Consider the following 22,191-nt stretch of genomic DNA (forward strand, 5'->3'; position numbering starts at 1 on the left):
GAATGCGTCACGTCCTGATCTGTTTTCCTGCTTACCAAGAATGCCACACTCAGGTCGGAAGGGGGCCAAGCATTTGCACCCGCTGGTACAACTGGTCTGCCCTTCGTGGAGTTTGAACCTGGTTCTCCTGGAGAGGCTGGTTTTTGAAGCCTCTCGGACGGGGCTGGCGACCGGGCCAATGGATGCGCACGTCCTGTGGAGGAATAGATAGCCGGGAAGCCAGTCACGGGAGATGGGTTGTGAAGACTACATTACAGCCAACCCTCTCCAAGACTCGACTACATAGGAAAATTGGTACTTGCTAATTTTCGTTCCTGTAGTACCATGGATCAGTCCAGACTGCTGGGTTATGCCTCCCTTCCAGCAGATGGAGTTAGAGAAAAAACTGAAAAGGCATCCCCTGATAACCCAGTGTGCCATCTGCGATCCCTCAGTATAATCAATATCAAAGCAGAATGAAAACAATTTAACAGCCAATGACTAGACCAAAGAACTAAAATTGTTCCAACTTGTTGAACTATGTACATGCAAGGAGTGGAGATTCTTCCGTTCCTCATATGAAGTTGTGTGTGGCCTTCATACACCATGTATAATCTTCAAATCCCCTGTGCAGGGAGAAACTGAAAGAAAACAGACTTACCAGACTATCTGGGTGGGTGTCTGGACTGATCCATGGTATTACAGGAACGAAAGTTAGTAGGTAAGAACTAATTTTCCTTTCCCTGTACGTACCTGGATCAGTCCAGACTGCTGGGATGTACCCAAGCTGCTTTAACTGGAGTGGGACACTGTAAGTCCTGCTTTGAGCACTCCGCTACCAAAACAAAGACATCCGGAGCTCTGACATCCAAGCAGTAATGCCTAGCAAAGGTGTGCAAAGATTTCCAAGTTGCCGCTTGGCAAATCTCCCGAGGAGAAACACAGACTCTCCGCCCAAGATGCCGCCTGAGAACTGATAGAATGTGCTTTAAGACCATCTGGTACTGGTCGGCCTTTACATATGTACGCCAATGCAATGGATTCCTTTAACCATCGGGCAATAGTGGCCTTGGACGGATTCTGCCCCTTCTTAGAACCACTCCATAAAACAAAAAGATGGTCTGACAACCAAAAGGCATTAGTCACTTCGCACTTCCAAGTACCTAAGAAGTACCCGAACGTCCAATTTTCTTAAATCCTGAGCCTGAGGAGAATCGTGATCCAAATCTGAAAAGGCCGGTAACTCGGACTGATTCATATGAAAAGCCGATACCACCTTCAGAAAGAAGGTACCGTCCGAAGCGAAACTCCCGAGTCTGAAATCCGCAAGAACAGCTCCCGACAATACAACGCTTGAATCTCTGATATCCGTATTGCCGAACAGATAGCCATGAGAAACACCGCTTTAAGTGTCAGATCCTTCAACGTGGCCCGCTTGAGACTCAAAAGGCATTTCGCATAGTGCCCAGAGAACCAGGTTCAAACTCCACGAAGGGCAGACCGGTCGCACCAGCAGGTGCAAATGCTTGGCCCCCCTTCAGAAAACCACCCACATCCGGTTGCCCTGCAAGGGAAGTACCATCCACTTTACCTCACAAACAGCCCAAGGTTGCAACCTGAACACAAAGCGAGTTGTACGTCAAACCTTTCTTCAGGTCTTCCTGCAAGAACGTGAGAATGTGTACTACTGTGGCCCTTCATGGTGAAACCTGCAACCCGCTACACCAGGAACCATAGGTAAGCGAAGTGGAAGTTTTGTTCCTCTACTGGTACCGGGATTACTGCCCCAAGTTCCTGGAGCCTGGCTAGGGTTTGGCAGACTGTAGGGAGAAACAAGATGAAGATCCGGTAGGTCCCTGGCAAATTCTAACACATAACCACTTCCTATCACTTCGAGGACCCACTGATCACATGTGATTTTGGCCCATTCCTCACAAAACAGAGCAAGGCGCCCACCTAAGTTTCGAGCGGAAGAATGGACCGGCCGGATCTCATTGGGGAACGGACTTGGTGGCCGGGTGTTGCCGACTACCATCTCGGAAGGCCCGGCAGCCCCGAAAGGAATGAAACCATGACTGACCTGGAGGTGCCTCCTCTGGGAAAGGTACTGCGCGCCCTGTTTTACCGGCATTGTCCCCGGAAGCGGGTACGCGTCGGGAAGAAAGACTTAGACTGTTTAGGGTGGTCCTCCGGCAGCTTATGGACCTTGTTTTCGCCCAAAGATTTAATAAGTTGTTCCAGGTCCTCTCCAAAAGGCAATTTGCCCTTGAAAGGAAGTGTGCCCAGCTGAGCCTTGGATGAAGAGTCCATGGACCAGTTGCGCAGCCAAAGGAGATGTCTGGCCGAAACCACGGAAACCATTGCCTTGGCCTGTACGCGAAGCAAGTCGTACAGGGCGTCCGCGCCGTATGCAATGGCGCCTTCTAAGCGTTCCGCCTGCTCTGCCTCTGCAGACGGGAGGTCCTGGGTGCTGAGTAATTGCTGAACCCACCTAAGGTTTGCCCGCTGCATGAGACTGCTGCAGATTGTCGCCCGGACCCCCCAAAGCCAAGGCCTATACTAGAATCTGTGTAACCTTGTAAGGGTTGGAATTCTTTCGGTAACATGACCATTCCCCGTTTGCTAGCTTTCTCATTGTGATATTTTCTTTAAATGAGTAAAGTTGTCTTCTGGGTTTGGGTCCTCCCCAGATAGAGGACTTAGGAAAAACAAACAAACAATCTTAATGTCATAGTACCCCATTTAAGGTGTTAATTTGAGATGTTTTGAGTGTTAATGTCATTGAAATTTTTCTTCAAGTGATTCTTGAATGTAAAAAAAAAAAAAATTTAAAAAAATATTGCAACCAACAAAATTGGAAAAAAAAATTTTGAGACAGGTACCCACCTATCTCTGGAACCGGAGGACGGACACCAAAAAACATCATTGGAAGGATTGAAGAGCTCCAGATCCAGGTGCCATCCTTACCTGGCTTCTTTGCCCAAAAGGGCAGACCTTCTGAACGTATAGGGTCTCTGATTACCTGAAATTCTGGTAGGGCAAAAACGCTGAGGGCTGCAAAAATCGCCCCTTTGCCTGAGAACACTGGGAAGTTGACTTCCTATCCTCTGGTAACCAAGGAAATTGCAATTCCCTCCATCGATCAATCCTCTAACACTTCCTCAAACAAGCACCCCTTAAAAGACAACTTGGTAAGGATTGACTCTGAAATATAGGAAAATTGGTCCTTACCTGCTAATTTTCATTCCTGTAGTACCAAGGATCAGTCCAGATTCCTGGGTTTTGCCTCCCCTCCAGCAGATGGAGACAGACGTTTGAACGGACTCTGCCCTATACCCTGAGGTGCCACCTAGAGTCTGTCAGTATTATACTGTACCCAAGCAGAAAGGTTAAATCATAACTTCCACTATGACAAAACTTCCCCCTGAAGAGCAGAGGGAATGAAAAACCTGTAATGTAACAAAACATGCCCATACTCACACCCTGTAAGGGGGGCATACCCTATAAGAACATGATAAAGCTGCATAATATAAAATAACTAACGACTAAGCAGACTGTTTCCCCTAACTAAAATGGGTGGGACTCTGGACTGATCCGTGGAACTACAGGAACGAAAATTAGCAGGTAAGGACCAAAATTTTCCTTTCCCTGTATGTACCTGGATCAGTCCAGACTCCGGGGATGTACCAAAGCTTCCCCTAACCAGGGTGGGACAGAGTCCCACTCAGAGCACACTAGCCCCGAAGGAACCAGGCTCTGGGGCCCAGACATCCAGGCGATAATGTCTAGCAAAAAAGTATGTGTAGATTTCCAAGTAGCTGCCCTACAAATTTCCTGCGGTGACACTTGACATTCTGCCCATGAGGCCACTTGCGATTGCATAGAATAAGCCTGAAGACCAACTGGGATCGGACGGCCCTGAACTAGGTATGCAAAGACAATAGCTTCCTTCAGCCAGCGCACAATAGTGGCCCTTGAAGCTTTTTGACCCCCTCCTGGGGCCACTCCACAGGATGAAAAGATGGTCTGAAACACAAACTGTAACCTCCAAGTAATGCAACAGCACTCGTTTCACATCCAACTTCCTTAGATCCCTAGACTCGGGAGTAGAATAATCCAGGTCTGCAAAGGAAGGGAGCTCCACCAACTGATTCAAATGAAAGGATACCACTTTTGGGAGAAAGGAGGGAACTGTCCGCAAGGAGACCCCTGCCTCAGTAATGTGTAGGAAGGGCTCCCTGCAAGATAAGGCCTGAAACTCCGATACATGCCTTGCTGAGGAGATAGCTACGAGAAGACCACTTTCAGTCATATCCTTCAGAGTCGCTCGCTTCAACAGCTCGAAAGGCGCATTACAAAGGGCGCGGAGGACCAGATTCTTAGCCCCACGCAGAAAAGTCACATCTGGATGGGATGCTAGGGCAAAGCCCTGCACCTTACCTCGAAAACAGCCAAGGGCTGCCACTTGGACTCTCAGGGAATTAAAGGCCAACCCCTTCACTAGACCTGCCTGCAAAAAGTCCAGAACATCTGCAATCGAAGCCCTGGACAGCTCCACCTCATGGACAAACACCAGGTCTCAAACACATCCCAAATTGACATACGCCTTGGAGGTAGTTTTGCGAGACTGTAAGAGTGTGGCAATCACTGCATCCGAGTAACCTTTATACCTTAATCTCTGCCTTTCAAAAGCCATGCTGCTAGACAGAAGTGATCTGCCTCTCAAACAAATGGGGCCTTGGTGCAGAAGATTCGGAGACTGATGAAACCTCAGAGGTCCGACCACTGCTAGATTCATGAGGTCTGCAAACCAAGGGCAAAGCGGCCATTCTGGTGCCATTAGTACTACTTCGCCCGGATGAGCTTCAATGTGACGCAGAACCTTGCCAACCAACGGCCAAGGCGGAAATACGTACAACAGAAGGTCTTTTGGCCAGAGAAGGACCAGAGCATCCACGCCCTCTGTCGGCTGAAGAATCGTGGAGCCTTGGCATTGAGGTACGCCATCAGGTCCATGGAGGCCGTGGTCCAGTGGTTGCACAGAAGACTAAAGGCCTCGGAGAGTTCCCACTCTCCTGGGTCCAGCTGGTGGCGGCTGAGAAAAATAAAATCTGCTTACACATAGCTGGAGTGGACAATCTTGTACAGGTGCTGCTCCGCCCAGCTGATCAAAAGCTGGGCCTCCATCGCCACTGGTCAACTCTTGGTTCCACCTTTACGACTGATGTAGGCCACCATCGTCGCATTGTCGGATAGTACTCTTACTGACATTCCCTTTACCAAGGGAAAGCGGGCTTGCAGAGTTAACCAAACAGTTCTGGTCTCCAACAGATTGATCGACTCAGTTCTTGCCCACTGGCCTTGCACCGCTCTGACAGACTGCTCCCCAACCGGAGAGAGACTCGCATCAGTGGTTACCACTGTCCAAGAGGGAATTTCCAAGTCCTCAATGCAAATTGTCCAGGAGAAGCCACCAAATAAGACTGGAACGCACTGCATCCGTCAGTGGCAGGAGAAGATGAAACTGTTCGAAGAGAAGATTCCAATGGGAGAGAAATGCTGACTGAAGAGGTCGCATATGCACAAAGGCCCATGGGACAAGATAGAGTGTGGAAGCCATCAAACCTAGAACCTGTAAATAATGCCAGACCCTGGGACAAGGCATGGAACACAGAGACTCCACATGAGTTTGCACCTTGGTAAGTCTCTCCTTGGTAAGAAAAACCTTGCCCAGGAGTGTGTCGAACCGAACACCCAAAACTCCAAAGACTGGAAGGAACTAGATGACTCATCCGGATTGACAACCCAGCCCAGTGAGCTCAGTTGTAGGACCCGATGTACTGCTTTCAGGCAAAGGTCCTCCGATTTCGCACGAATCAGCCAATCATCCAGGTAAGGATGCACTAGTATACATTCTCCCCGGAGAGCTGCTGCTACAACCATTATTTTGGTGAATACCCTGGGTGCCGTTGCGAGACCGAAAGGCAGTGCACAAAATTGAAAGTGATGGCAGAGGATTGCGAACCAGATACCCATCCACCCCGACCACCAACATGATAAAGGGGATGGATCAGCTCCCCTATGAGGAAAGGCTGAAGAGGTTAGGGCTGTTCAGCTTGGAGAAGAGACAGCTGAGGGGGGATATGATAGAGGTCTATAATATCATGAGAGGTCTTGAACGAGTAGATGTGACTCGGTTATTTACACTTTCGAATAATAGAAGGACCAGGGGGCATTCCATGAAGTTAGCAAGTAGCACATTTAAAACTAATCGGAGAAAATTCTTTTTCACTCAATGCACAATAAAGTTCTGGAATTTGTTGCCAGAGGATGTGGTTAGTGCAGTTGGTGTAGCTGGGTTCAAAAAAGGTTTGGATAAGTTCTTGGAGGAGAAGTCCATTAACTGCTATTAATCAAGTTGACTTAAGGAATAGCCACTGCTATTAATTGCATCAGTAGCAAGGGATCTTCTTAGTGTTTGGATAATTGCCAGGTTCTTGTGGCCTGGTTTGGCCTCTGTTGGAAACAGAATGCTGGGCTTGTTGGACAGTTTGTCTGACCAGCATGGCAATTTCTTATGTTCTTATCAAACGTATGTACAAATACGCCTCGGTCAGGTCTAGAGAAGCCAAGAACTCTTCCCTGTGAACGGACACTATCACAGAACGGAGAGTTTCCATGCGAAATCGGGGCACCCTTAGAGTCCGATTGACTAAGTCAAGGATGGGTCAGAAAGTGCCTTCCTTCTTGGGAACCATGAAGTAAATGGAGTAGGGACCTTGCCTGAGTTCTCCTGTGGGTACTGGTACTATGGCGCCCAAGTCCTGCAGATGTCTTAAAGTGTTGTGTACAGCCAGACGTTTCTTGTAAGAGAAAATCAGAAATCACTTGCACAAGATCTAAAGCGTAGCCATATTCTATTACATTTAGACCCACTGATCGGGGGTCAAATTGGTCCACTCCCCTAGACAAAGGGAAAGCCTGCCCCTTATCTTCAGTATGGAGGAGTGAACTGGCATTGCTTCATTGTGTGGACCTGAGACCCCCATGTGCCTGTAGGGCTCCATCTCTGCCAGGACTTTGGCCTCGAAAGGACTGGTTTACAGGAATGTTGCCAGCTAGGACCCTGACGAGACGAGGACCCGGAGGATCGGGAAGATTGAAAACAGCGATTCCCCTGGTACCTTGAACGCTGGGGAAAGGATCCTCTCGTCCTAGGCTTATCCTTTGGTAACTTATGGACCTTGTTCTCTCCCAGAGACTTAATCATGTCCTCCAATTGTTGGCTGAAATGAAAACTGGTTCTTCTTACCTGCTAATACCACAGATCAGTCCAGGAAAGCGGGTTGTGTATCCCTACCAGCAGGTGGAGTCAGAACAATTAGAACGTTGAGAGTGCCACCTGCAGTCCCTCAGTATTGGCCTGTACCCAAGCCCACACTAACAGAACTAACTAGTGGCCAAGGTTGAAACCCAAACAAAAAAACAACCTGCGGCCTCAGACTCAGAAACTGCTCCATTGAGTAACTGTCAACACGGAGTTCCGTAATTAAAAAAAAACAGCAAATCTTAAGGCAATGCAGTCTTTCGGTATCTGAAGAAAGGGGTGGGCCTCTGGACTGATTTGTGATATTACAGGAACAGAAAATTGGTTCTTACCTGCTAATTTTGTTTCCTCAACATACCCAGATCAGTCCAGAAAAGTGGGATGTACCCAAGCCACCCTATTTGGGCAGGAACCCGAAAGACCCGCACGCAATACACTCAAAGAACGATCCATCATCAGCTTTAATTTCCAAGCGATAATGTTTACACACTTTCACTAAAGACCACACTACTGCCGCCCTACAAATCTGAGGTGACAGGAGTTGACACTCCACCCAAGAGGTCGCTTGTGCCCTGGTTTAATGTGCTCTGAGACCCAACGGCACTTGATGCCCTCGGGAAATGTAGGCGGAACTGTTGGCTTCCTTAATCCAAGGAGAGATGGTCTCCTTAGACGTCTTGTCAACCTGTTTGCGCCCTCCCAAACAGGAGAAACAAATGATCCGAACGTCGGAAATTATTAGTAACCTCCAGGTAGCGCAGCAAAATATGCCGACATCCAATAGATGAAGGTCCCTGCCCTGAGAGGAATCCTGAGCCCAGTGCAGAAAACTGGGAAGATCCACCGCCTGATTGACACGGAAGGCCGAAACGACGTGCAGGGAAATTCTATATATAGTCATAAAGCCGAAAGGGATCGCGGCACACAATGCCTGCAATTCCAAAATCCGGCGGGCCGAGCAAATAGCCACCAAAAACAGTTTTTAAAGTCAGATCCTTCAACGAAGCCCTGCGCAGAGGCTCAAAGGGGGCTTCGCACAGCACCCGGAGAACTAGATTCAAACTCCAATCGGGACATAGAGGCCGGACAGGCAGATGCAGATGTTTAACCCCTTTGAAAAGCGAGCAATATCCGGATGGACAGCTAGACACACCATTCAACCGACCCCACAAGGCGCCCAACACTACCACCTGAACCCAAAGGGAATTAAAATGCTAACCCCCTAGCAAGTCCTTGCTGCAAAAATTCAAGCACCCAGATGATGTCCGTCAACGGATTGCAGGAGCGTTGGATACACCATGCCTCAAACAGTTTCCAAAACGCACACATAAGCCACAGACATGGCTTGACGGAGAGCCTGTAGGAGCGAGGAAATAACCTGCTCGGAATAACCCTTCAAGCATAAACGTCGCCTCTCAAAAGCCAGGCCGCGAGAGAGACGTGATCCTCCCAATCCGAAAATATGGGCCCCCGGAGAAGATGCGGTAGATGAGCAAGTTGCAACTCTAGGGCAGTGGTTCTCAACCCTGTCCTGGGGACCCCCCCAGCCAGTCTGGTTTTCAGGATATCCACAATGAATATGCATGAGAGAAAATGTGTATGTTATATGGAGGCAGTGTATGCAAATTCTCTCTCATGCATATTCATTGTGGATATCCTAAAAACCAGACTGGCTGGGGGGGTCCCCAGGACAGGATTGAGAACCACTGCTCTAGGGCCAGGCGAATCAGATCCGCAAACCACGGGCGACGCAGCCACTCCGGCACCACCAGCAGCACCCTGCCGGGATGGAGTTCGATGCAATGAAGAAGTCGACCGATGAGGGGCCACGGAGGAAAGGCGTACAGAAGAATCCCCGTGGGCCAGGAACACCAGCGCGTCGAGACCCACCGAGCCCTGCTCTCGCTGACAGCTGAAAAATCTGTCAGTCTTCGCGTTTGCCCTGGTTGCCATCAGATCCAACTGCGGCACACCCCACCGGGAGCAAATGAGGTTCCACGCGTCGTGAGAGTTCCCATTCCCCTGGATCGAAAAAAAAAAAAAAAACCGGCCTGCACGTTCTCCACTCCCGCAATGTGAGAAGTTGCAATTCCCTGGAGCTGGCGCTCTGCCCAGGCGAACAGAAGGCACGCCGCGAGCGCAACCGCGAGACTTCTTGTGCCCCCTTGGCGGTTGATGTAAGCTACAGTCGTCACATTGTCTGAGAACACGCGAACCATGCTGTTCTGTATCCAGGGGAGAAACGCCTGTAAGGCCAGCTGTATGGTTCTCGTATCGAGTCGATTGATGGACCAGGACCCCTCTGTCGGAGACCAGAGCCCTTGGGCGGTTGTGTCCTCACACACTGCTCCCCTAGCCGGACAGACTGGCATCCGTGGAGATTATCCAAATCAGAGGATCCAAGTCCACCCCCCATTCCAGATTGTCGCGCAACAGACTGAGTCTGGACTCGGGAAGTAGCGGCATTGGGAGATGGAACTGTTCCAACACCAGCCTCCAGTGCAACAAGAGCGCACGTTGTAATGGTCACAAGTGAGCGAATGCCCAGGGCACCAAATCCAAGGTGGAAGCCATGGAGCCCAGGACTTGCAGATGCCACCACACTGTGTGGGCTGCTCGCTCCACAGGAGAGGGTGAATCTGTTCTTGCAACTTCTGCAGACTATCCTCTGCCAGAAACACCTTGCCTTGTAATGTTATCGAATCATGCTCCCAAGTAAATCTGCTTCTGGGTAGGTTCCAAATGACTTTTCTGCACATTGGATGACCTACCTGAGTGACTGTAAGGTGACCATCACTGTGTGGGTGGACCGTACACAATCCTCCTGAGACTTGGCGCGAATCAACCAGACGACCAGGTAAGGATGGACCAGAATACCCTCCTTGCGAAGGAAAGCCGCTACCACCACCTTAACCTTGGTGAAAGTCCGAGAAGCTGTGGCCAGGCCAAACGGAAGGGCAAGAAACTGGAAATGCTGACCCAAGACCTTGAAGTGCAGGAACCACTGATGATTCATCCGGATCGGAATATGAAGATATGCCTCCATGAGATCCGGGGGACACTAGAAACCTCTCCCTTTCGAAGTGCCACCATCACAGTCCATAGGGTTTCCATACAAAAATGAGGGACCCTGAGACAGTTGAGTTTCTGCAGATCGAGGATGGGACGAAAAGTGCCCTCTTTTTTTTGGACCAAGAAGTAAATTGGAGTTCTGTCCTCATCCCTGCTGCGCTTCCGGCACAACGGCTCTGAGGTAGAGCAGCCGCTGCAGGGTATCCTGTACCGCCTTGCGTTTGGCGCAAGAGAGCATACGGGACTCCACGAACACTTCCCGGACTGGACGCGCAAACTCCAGGGCGTAACCATCCCCGATCACCTCTAAGACTCAGCGATCTGAGGTTATTCTTGCCCATTCCGCATAAAAGCCGGATAATCTGCCTCAGATAGCTTCTACGACTGAATGGGTGCTCGTGGCTTCATTGTGCGGGTTTACTGCTACCCACCCTGAGGTGTCCAGAGTCCCTCCTGGAGCGGCGGCCACCACAAAAGGACTGTTGGCGGCCCGGTGTCGACTTAGGACACCGGGCCGCCAACAGGACCCGCTGGAGCGGAATATCTGCCAGATCGAAAACTGTGAGAGTCCCGAAAACTAGTCCGAGGGTGGAAAAAAAACTTTCTTGGTTGCTCTATCCTTTGGCAACCTATGGCCCTTGGACTCCCCGAGGAGTTTGACCAACTGATCCAACTCCTTCCCAAAGAGAAGCTTGCCCTTGAAGGGACAGTTACAAAGTTGGGATTTTGAGGAGAGGTCCGCTGCCCAATTCTGTAACCAGAGAAGGAGACTAGCTGCCATCACTGACACCATGGATCAAGCAGAGGTCCAAATGAGGTCATATAGCGCATCTGCTTCATACGCAATTCCGGCTTCCAAACTGGCCAGCTGCAACGCTCCATCATTGGCGTCCACCGCATTAGTACTCGCCTCTTGGACCCAGCACAGGCACGCTCGTTGCATAAGACTAGCGCAGACTGCTGCTCGAAGGCTCAAAGCAGCCACTTTAAAAAACCCGCTTCAACTGGATCTCCAGCTTTCGGTCCTGCATGTCCTTTAAGGCGGCAGATCCCGCCACGGATATCATGGTCTTTTGTGACCGAGACGGCTGCATCCACTTTCGGAATCTTCAGCAGGTCCAGCACCTCTGACGACAGTGGGTAGAGTTTTCCCATCACCCTATCCACCTTTAAGCCCACATCCGGAGTATCCCACTCGCGGGTCACCAACTTTCGGACTTTTAGGCAGCGGAAAAGCTGTTGATGCTCCCCGAATAACATCCAGAACCGGATTAACCCCTTCATTATCGGAATCATCGCGTAATCTTAAGACAGAGGACATCCAGTACCTGGGGAATAAGCGGATGAAGCTCATCTCGCTTAAACAGGCAGACAACAGTAGGATCATCCTCCACCGGAGGGAGGTCATCCCCATCAGGATCATCCGTATCCACTGGATCAGGATTCTTGTCCGAATCCGCACCCAGTAGCTGCGCAGATCCGACCCCTAGACTCTGAACCGGTGTCACCCCTGCCCCAAAACCTGGGTCATGGGGATCCCCGCGACCATCCTCCCCAGGGCGAGAGTGGACCACCGGGCGCTGCAGGACGTCCCTGCTTCAGAGGGGGCTCAGCGGGATCCCCAGCACACCCAGGTTTTTAAGGAAGTCTGTCTCCATGCCAAAAAGGCCTATGAATCAACAAGATAAACTCTGGGGAAAAATCTCCCATGTCTACCTCCCCATCTGGGGGGGGGGTCCTGCGGGGCCAATTACCCAGGCCTGTAAGCGACTGTGACCTCAACAGCTTCTGCATTGGAAAGGGATGCTGCCGATTGTAAGTGCTGCACCCAGCGCAGGCTGGCTCTCAGTGCAAAACTGCCTCACATGGTGGTACGGACCCAGAGAGCAGAGACTTCAAAAGTCTTAAGCTGTAACTAATTTGCGATCCTGCAAATCCTTAAGGGCTGTGGCTCCTGTCACTGGGATGGTGGTCTTTTTCTTTATCACTGCAGAGAATGCCACATCCATCTTGGGCACCTTGAGGAAGTCGAGAGCTTCCTCTGGTAGTGGGTACAATTTGCCCATAGCTCGGCTGACTTTCAATCCCAAGTCCGGAGTGTCCCACTCATGAAACTGACATATGGAAGGGGAAAGACTGAACTGGACCACAGCGCTCAGCTGTGAATCCTCCTGAGGGACCTCAATCCCCAATTCATCCTTCCAGAATACGTGAACCACCTTTGGGTCATCACCTTCAGCCATTGGTGTGCCAGCTTGCTTGATAGACTGGAGCTGGCTATCCTGGTCTGCATCAGGTCCTTGAGGATGGGTGTCCTCTCATCCGAATGCTCCGAAGATGAACTGTCCACCGGACAAGAAACAGACTTGAGGACGTTTGGACTTTGTGGATCCCATCCCTGATGGGGACTTGGGACGCTTATGGGTTGAGATGTGTCCTTGCCCCCAACCAAGGGTGGTGGAGCTGAACGAGGGACCTGCTATCATGTCTTCTGGCTCTTTCCAGGCCTTAAAGGCCTTGTGGGGCAGCAAAACAAATTCTGAGGAGAATGACTAAGAATCATCCAAGGCCCCCCCAGGGCCATCCTCTGATGAGTGCTCCTGATCAGCCTGCAAACCGCCACCCCCCGGAGGCCCCAGTGAAATGTGGTGGGGAATTCCCCTTCCCCAAAGCTGCTTGCTCTTGTGCCCTGAATGTTTGTAAAATGGCTTCCATTCCCACACTAAGCAGAACGGGTCTGAGGGCTGACTGATTCTCGAGCCTCACAGGCTCTCGGCGCACTCTGAAACCGCAGCAGGAAAGTTTGGTCACCGCTTTCCCAGAAGTGCCCTCCCCTCCAGAGAGGCAGTCGGCACAAATACCGGCTCTTGAGAGCCGCGCGCACTCTCACGCGGCATGATGATCAGGCTAAATTTAGAATGGGAGCTCAGCAGTTATTGGGCGGTCTGAAAAGCAGCGTGGGGGGGGAGGGGGAATGAAGAGGATGCTGGGCCGGCCATGAAAGTAAGAAAAAAAAAAAGTTACCACCGTCCTGTTTGGCAACACAAGCTCTGCCCCCCCCCTCCCAGAGGGTGAGTGACCAGGCTCCCTGGTTTTTTTTAGATCCCTCTTCAAGGATATAAAACACAAGTCAAAGCTATCAGATTTGAAGGATCTCATCCCTATCCTCCTCCCTTCTCATATGGCCTGTACCCATGAACTTACCTCTTGGAGCACAGACTACAGGCAAGGGAGCTGGAGCAGAGCTCTATCCTAAACAAAATGCCTGGTGTAGGCACTTAAATTCAGCAGAAATTGACTGACCCTTCAAGGCTAGAGGCAAACACAGCCCTGAAAGAACACAGCTTTCAACCTCACAGGGACCAGAGAACAGTCCTGGATCTGCATTGTCTGACTGTAGTTCCCACTACAGCAGCAAACACCAGCCAGAATGAGATGGATCAATTGCCTTGACAACTCTGTACCCCCACATGCCTGCAATATTGTCTTCACAGCACAGAGCTTCTTCCCATTCCTGCTACTGCAATCTTAGGCTTTTTACTGGGCTCTGAGCCACCATTCCTGATTTGCACAACCAGAAATGACATAAGGAACAAAACTTCTTTTTCCCCCCACCCCCAAGAAGAGACTAACCAAAAAGGAGGGAGGGGGTTAACTGATCACAGTTAAGCCCTAATCCATGAACTGAAAACCCCCACTCCAAGGCACTGCACAAAAAGGGAGTATACAACTTCACCTCAGGAACTGCCCCGTCCATCCTAAAAAGTTACTCTTCTTCACAAGGCCTAACTAGGCCTCTGCTCATAACATGAGATGTTTGCCTACCATGTACTACTGCAGACAGAATACTGGCAGGCTGAGGTAAGTTTGGGAGCTTGTAAGGATGACAGCCAGCCTTCGTCCATCTCCATCTATTGGTTAGTGGGCATAAATAACCCACAAATTTGGATGAATAGGAAATGTAAAATCCCAAGCATCTTTTCACCTGTTCTGAATTGTTTTGTATGCTCTGTGCCCCATGGAAACAAAGAGTACTTTCTATTGAGATTTCACTCCGTATTCTGAACCACCTGAAACTGGTATGCTATGCAGAAACAGCCAACAAGGATGAACTGAGCAGAAGATTTTCAAAATTTGTTGTACATGTTATCAATTTACTTCTGTTGATTAGAATCAGATTGTGTGTTTCATGATTATATTAAAATTCATGAGGATTTTTCCTGACCTTGGAAGTATTTTCAAAGTTAGTTTACTTTCTCCATTAGTTTTTTGAAAAGCAAATTGACAATTCTGCACTAGAAATTTTAAAAATTTCTCAGCCAAGAACTGTATGGTCACATTTATAATAATGCTTAAAAGTGTTTTAGAATACTCAAATGGTTTTACTTATTTTTATACCACTGGGTAGGCCACAGGGCCATCTAGCTCAGCATCCTACAACATTGGTAGCAGGTTCTTTTATTAAAAGTATGTATGAACTCAGCAGTCCTCACCCTGTCAGTTTTGAACTTAGTGTGGTGTTATTTTAGCATTAATAATTTTTGCTTGAAAATTGAGAAAGCATGAGAAGACTATATGCACACAATATGCCACTCCTGGGCTCACCTCCAGCATGACGACACAGATCTGCTTGACACACTCTATGATAGACTGTGGGATCCCAGCAATTGTGATGGCTCTCTCCGTAGAGTTGGGAAGCATATCGCCTGCCACCTGGACCTGAGCTCCTGTGCCCTTTAGAGTTACAGAATTAAAGATGTTAAATGTCACTCCAACCTTGAATGTAATGCCATGGCATACTATGTTATGATCTGAGATCCCAAAACCCAGCCCCAAGGTATGAACACCACTTCCAGAAGTGGATCTCAGAATAGCATGAAAGTTCCTGAGCATAAGATCATAGCTATAAGTGAAATCATACTTCAAACGCTCTGTATAGGGTTAGGGGTGCCTATTCTCTGGAAATCTAGGAGTTTCTGAAAACATTTGGGAGGGGGAAACAAAACAAAACCAAGGCAATCAGTTCTACCTGCATGGCATGTACAAGAGCAGCTGTGGTAACTGAGGTGGATATTTGATGTGATTTTCTCCCAATGATTTTAACCACAATCAGTACAAAAAATTTAAAACAAAAAAAAACCAAACCGAACACAGCATGTCAGATCAAGTGTTCCGTATCTGGACTGGAGCCACAACCACTATTACTTAGTTCAACACCCTAGAGAAAAGAGGTGGCTTTCAGTCCCAAGTGCAGTTTGGACACCACAGAAAGCAAGCATGTGTGGAAGGGAGTGTCTAAGTGACAAGTTTTACACAGAGATAATGCACATCCTAGGCACCATACTTACCAATATTGCCTAACTTTCTACATTCACCCTTTTGTATTGGATTTTACTCTGTACATTTCAAGCAGTGACACCACACTACATCTACTATAAAGCAGGCTCCAGGCCATCTGCTTTCATGAGCCTGACTATGAGTAGACAGCAGCTATATCTGCAGCAAAGACGTGCTTATTCGGAAAGAAAATGTATGCAAAACTGATTTAGGACAAACATTTCCTCAGAGAACAGAAGGCTCAAGTGAGTGCTACTGCAAAGCTTGCTTTTTATAAACTAAAAATTATTTGAAGACTGAAGCCTATTTTATCACCTAATGACTTTAGGTCTGTCATAGAGGCTCTTGTGCTTTCACAATTAACTTGGACTTTCAAAATCTATTTACATCCTTTAGTTAGATCAGAATGCAGCAGCCTGATCCTTAAAGCATCCTACAATGAATTCCTCCAAAACTATTTTGATCTCCATTGGCTTCCAAATACTTAGTGAATCCATTTTAAGATGTATACCTTGGTAGTCAAAAGTGTTACATGATAATGTTAAGTTCCTGTTCATACCCCAAATCAGTCCAGACTCCTGGGTTTTGCCTCCCCGTCAACGGATAGAGACAGAAGAAAAGCTTTACTGATGCTGCTACTTAACCTAGTGTGCCACCTGCAGTCCCTCTATTTTGCTGTCTCCAGCAGATGGTAGGTGTAAACATGCAGTCTGGAGCTGATTAAAAAAAAATCTTAAACACCCTAGGGAGTCCATTTTTTTTTGTTTAATCAGGGGCCATCCCCAGGTACAGTTCTGAACAAGGGATTAAAAAATCTTGCTTGGTTCAGGCTAAAGAACATGGAGATGGATACAGCCAGTGGTCTAGCTCCCTTCTAATGTGCCACACAGCCTATGCTCAACTCCGAACCCCGATACAGAAGCCAATTCCCTTTGGTGTCTTATTCTCAGCGAGTAAAAAAAAAACAAACAGCCAGCAGCAGGAATCTGTGACAGCATTGTGAGGAAGGTCTTCAGTGGCATGTCAGCCTGTGGGGGGGAGGGGGGGGGGTGTAACACCAGGAGTTTGCTCCACAGCACTGCGGGACCAATCCCGATTGCCTTTGAGGTGTTGGTGCTGCAGGGGACCACACCAAGAGATGCATCATGGCTGGCCAATATGGCAAGTGCGAGTCAGACAACAAAGGCAGGGCCTCAGGGACCATGCCAGGAGAAGAAAATAAAAGTTGGCCAGGGAGGCAGCAGCTAGCAGAGCCTCCCTTCCCTGCATCATGGGAACAGTGGCAATCTCATATGCAGCTCCCACATTGCCCGATGTAGGGGAGGGTCTGGCTTCATCCCCTATGATGGTCTGTCTGTGCCCGATGAAGAGGCCTCACGGGTGGATTCTAGGAGTGAGGATGGTCATGGACAGGGGGCTCTGATCCTGGGTTATTTTCCATGGAGTTTGTATCTTTATTGTACAGTGCCTTCTTTGGCATGAGAGGGTACTGCTGTTAGGTGGACCTGGTCTCAGTTTGAAAGTGGAATAAATCCAGGATTGTTGCTAAACGATGAAGACTTGTTGGCATAAGTCTCCAATGGTACAAAGAGAGACAGGAGTCTAATGGGAATGACTCCAGGGGGCCTTGGCTCTTCCAGAAGGGAGAATTCCTTCCTTTAAATCCCCTACATTTTGAAAGAACTGGGGAGTAAGCTGGTGTCAGGACAGTTGGATCACATGGAGGGTCCCTATGGCCTGGCTAGAGCATGCCCATTCAACTGGCCAGTTGAGATGGTCGTTTTAGAGTGGAAGATTGGTGGGGGGCCATAGCAAAGCTTTATAAACCACCAAGGATGTTCTAGAGCTGATGAACCTTCCTAAGGTGGATGCATCAGTTTCAGCTGAGACTATGAAGATCACCATTCGTGGTGGGGTCAACAGCACTGAAGGATGCCCATGACCGGTTATGAAAAATCCATCTTTAAATGTCAAAGGTCTAAGCAAGAAGGATCCTCATTGTGGTCTGCAGCAGATTCATGCCAGGCATCTGTGCAGGGTGCAACAGCTCCAGGGTTCATGGGCAGCACAGTCTGTGAATATGAAACAGTCAAAGAGATTGCAAGCCAGAGTGGCATACATACACCACAGATGCCATGGATGATTGGCTATATATGTTGGCAAGGAATATGATATCCACTGTCGCAACCAGAAGTCTCTTCAGGTCCAGGGTGCAACTTGGCAGTCTTCCCTTCACAGGCAAGTCTTAGTTTGGGAACACCTAGAACAGCCGGGGAAGCACTTGGGTGGGTCCATTATCAAAGGCTGAGCCCTAGAGGAATGAGAAGAGCTTCCAGGTTATCTGCCAGAGGATCCTCCTTTCAGGGGCAGATGTTTGCTGCGCTTTCTGGATTCCTGTGGCAGTTTTGGTACTGGTGCCAGATGGAGTAAGAATACGAGGTAGTGCAACTGGTCAATTCTTCTCCAGAGATCAAGGGGGAGGGGGGGGCCCACAGTTGGCCCTTTTTTTCTGGAGGATCATGTTGACAGTGCACCAGTGGATCCCTCAGTCATTGGAGACATCCATGTCTTAGAATTTTCTCAGAAGGTCATGAGGCCTATATGAGCTCTCTATGTGCTGCCCATCCAAACTAGAAGTGGTTCACTCAACTTAGGATCATCTACATCACCTGAAGATTCTGATGCCTCCAAAAGAGCAGAGAATGGTATTCCCTCTAATTCAAGGGCCCAAAGGCAGAAGAGGCCTATCAAATCTATTCTAGGTCTAAGGAAGGTGCATGTGGCTTTGTGAGTGCCACATTTCCAGGTGCAACCTCTTCAATCTAGTTGCAGCCATCCACAAATTGAGAAATTACTTACCTGATAATTTTGTTTTCCTTAATGTAGACAGATGGACTCAGTGGGTTATGTGCTCTCCTGCTAGCAGATGGAGATTGAGTCAGGTTTCAAAGCTGACATCAGTCACCCTAGATATACCCCTGCAATGACCTCAGCCATTCAGTATTCTCTTCAAAAGCCATTGTGGACATACTATTGAAAAACAAATTAGAATTTGGATACAACTTTATAACTTGCTTAAAACTAGATTTAAAAAAACCGATTAAAAAAACTGGAGACCGCAACTATACTCAACCAAATGTAAGCACTGGAACCCAGCAATACTACAGATGCCCTGAACTAGGGATAGGGTGACTGCTTACCTGTATCCTCATGGAATAGAGATTCACCTCCTGGGTGATTCCCTTCATGGGCAGCCGTGGGTGGGATGCTTAGTCCATCTGTCTACACTAAGGAAAACAAAGTTATCAGGCAAGTAATTTCTCCATTTCCCAGCATGTAGCCAGATGGACTCAGGACCAGTGGGATGTACAAAAGCTATTCCTAAATGGGGTGGGAGGCTGCCCGTGGGACCACTTAGCACCACCCTTGCAAAGGCTACGTCCTCTTGGACCTGGACATCCAGGCGATAGAATCTAGAGAAGGTGTACTAGGAAGACCATGTCGCTGCTCAATAGATTGCAACCTGAAGGGCTTCCCGGCCTCTACGTACACTCATGTGATCACTTCCTTGATCCAGCGAGCTATGGTAACTCGCAAAGCCGCTTAGTCTTGTTTTCTTCCCCCGTGAAGAACGAACAAGCAGTCCATCTTGTGCACCGGGTCTGAATGTTCCAGATACTGCACTAAAAGTCTACCAACATTTGAATGGCATAGGAGGCAGCAGTCTTCCGTCTATCCGAGGACAGTAAGGAAACAGACTGGTTCAAGTAAAAACCTTTGAGACTACTTTTGGTAAGGAGGGGACTATGTGAAGCTGTACTGTTCCTGGAGTAAACTGAAAGCATGGTTCCCGCCAAGACAGCACCTGTAGCTCAGAGATGTAACGAGCCAAGTATATTGCCACCAAGAAAACAGTCTTTAGTGTTAATAGGCGTAGCAACAGACTGCGCAGTGGTCTGAAGGAAGGCCCTGCCAGAAAGTCCAATACTAGATTGAGGTTCCATAGGGGGAATGGCCACTTTAAGGGTAGGCAGAGTTGTTTAACCTTTTTAGGAAAGGGGCCAAATCTGGATGCACCGACAGACTGGTTCCATTCACCTCAGCCCTGAAGCAAGAGAGGGCTGCCACCTGGACCATCAGGGAGTTGAGGGACAATCCTTTGTTCAGGCAGTCCTGTAAAAATTCCAGGATCGTGGTAATCTTGGCTGTTTGCAGGGGCACACTGCACCAGGCCTCATTCTCCAGATCTGTACATACACCAGGAACTTTGAGAACTTCCACGTGCGGGGCTATGTGGTGATCACAGCTGCCAAATGTCCACCGTCAGGAGAGGCCTCTCAATGGCCAGACCCTTAAGAGAATAGAGCTGGATCTTCGTGAAGAATCAGACCTTGCTGGATAAGGTCCCTGTGTGGGGAAGGCAAAGGGGACTCTCCATGAGAAGCCTCCATATGTCTGCATACCACGGGCGCCTGTGCCAATCCGAGGCCACCAGAAGGCCTAATCCTCTGGTCTTCAATCTTGCAGATGATCTTGCCCAGTAGAGGCCATGGAGAGTCCTCCTCTGGCCAGGTCTGGATGAGGGCATCGATCCCTTGGGAGTGCTGATCTCTGCTGTGGAGAACCTTCACATTGTGAAATGTCGCCAGTATATCGAAGGATGGGAGGCCCCAGCGATCTATTAGGAGCTGGAAGCTTCTGGTTGACAGCATCCATTCCCCCGGATCCAGGCTTCCCCGCTGAGGTCTGCTGTGACGTGGGAGGATGAGATACCTTGTAGGTTTAGCTCCGCCTATTCCATAAGGTCTATTTCCAGAGACACTGGTGGCTCTTGGTTCCTCCCTGGCAGTTGATGTAGGCAACAGTTACTGTGTTGTCAGACATGCAAACTGCTTGCCCCTGAAGCCTGTGGCTGAACTGCAGGCATGCTAATCTGATCCCTAGCGCTTCCAGGCAGTTTATGTTCCAGTTTGCCTCTTCCTCGGTCCATCGTCCCTGGGTTGTCAGTTCCTGACAGTGAGCTCCCCACCCTCTGAAGCTCACGTCTGTCGTGAGGATGATCCAACTCAGTGGGGACAGGCTTAAGCCCTTGCTTAGGTGAACTTCCTGTAGCCACCACTGGAGCAGAGAGCATACTTCCATCAGTAGGTGGAGGCGAATCGAGTAGTCTTGAGACAGAGGGTTCAAGCGTGACAGTAGGGAGTGTTGGAAAAGCTGCATGTGTGCCCTCACCCACAGTACTACTTCCAGGGTTGATGCCATGAGGCAGAGGACCTGGAGATAGTCCCACACTTTGGGGCGCATTACTTGGTCCAGTTTCCTTCTCCTTGAGGGAGGGAGGAAAGGAAGGAAGGAGGGAGGCCTTGTCTTGCTTGGTGTCGATTTCAACCCCCAGGAACTCTAAGGACTGGGAGGGCTTGAGGCTGCTCTTGTCCATGTTCATGACCCGACCAAGTTCCTGTAGGAGGGACCTGACCCTGCTGATCACCTGGATGCTCTCTTCCAACAACTTTGCCTGGATCAGCCAGTCATCCAAGTAACTGTGCACCAGGATCCCTTCTTTCCTCAGTGCCACTGCCACGACCACCATAATTTTGGAGAATATTCTGGGGACAAATGCCAAGCCAAAGGCAATGCCCTATGAAAGTAGGTCTCCGAGAGGTTAAAAACTCTCCCAGTTATACTGCTATTATGGACAGAGTAAAGAGTTTCCACACAGAAGTGAATTATCCACAGATGACCGTAGATGCACTTGAGATCTAGGATGGGTCAGCATGAACCCTCTTTCTTGGGTACAATGAAAGATGGAATAATGCCCCGTATTTACTTCGGATGTAGGTACTGGAGTTATAGTCCTCAGACTGAGGAGCCTTTTCAGTGTGGATTCTACTGCCAGTTTCTTGTGCTGGGAGTGGCAAGGTGACATGAACCTTTCCCGAGGGATGCTGTGAAATTCTAGAGCGAAACTTTATATGATGTCCAGTACCCATTTGTCAGACATGATCTCAACCCACCGCTGACAGAAGAGGGATAGTCGACCCCCTATCTCCTCGTCCTATGGATGGGTTGGCCCAACTTCATTGGGAATTTTGGGTCGAACCCGAGCCCAAACCTGCTCCTCTTTTTGGCTGTCTGTTCTGAAAAGGACTGAGACCTTTGAGGACCGAAATGACAACTTTCTGTAGGGCAGAAAGCACTGGGAGCCCCTGGCCCAACCTCTCACGGGTGAGGGGCGCTGTGACCTCTGTCATCTTCCAGTAGCCGAGGCACCAGAAATTCACCCCACTGACTGGCTAGCTTCTCCAGTTCGCTTCCAAATAAGAGAACCCTTGACGGGCATCTTTGTGAGGTTCGCCTTAGAAGTTACATCCGCTGACCAGTTCCATAACCATAGTTGTCTTCTGGCTGCCACCACTGAGACTACTCCTCTGGCAGAGGTACGCATTAGGTCCGCCAGGAAGGTTGCGGCGGGTTTG

At 49.1% G+C, this 22,191-nt stretch overlaps 1 protein-coding gene across 6 annotated transcripts in view; it reads right to left on the bottom strand.

Annotated features, from left to right (window-relative positions):
• Positions 1-22,191, bottom strand: part of PCBP2 (poly(rC) binding protein 2) — a 144,064-nt gene that overhangs the window by 85,892 nt on the left and 35,981 nt on the right. For 4 of the 6 annotated variants that reach the window (XM_029595209.1, XM_029595208.1, XM_029595205.1 and 1 more), the window contains exon 7: positions 14,984-15,112. The exons of the other annotated variants lie outside the window; for them this stretch is intronic. In XM_029595209.1, coding sequence (XP_029451069.1) covers positions 14,984-15,112 — 129 coding nt within the window. The remainder of the gene's footprint in view (positions 1-14,983; positions 15,113-22,191) is intronic. 6 annotated transcript variants of the gene reach the window in all.

The sequence above is a fragment of the Rhinatrema bivittatum genome, chromosome 3, assembly GCF_901001135.1.
Source record: "Rhinatrema bivittatum chromosome 3, aRhiBiv1.1, whole genome shotgun sequence".
NCBI classification, from domain to species: Eukaryota; Metazoa; Chordata; class Amphibia; order Gymnophiona; family Rhinatrematidae; genus Rhinatrema; species Rhinatrema bivittatum.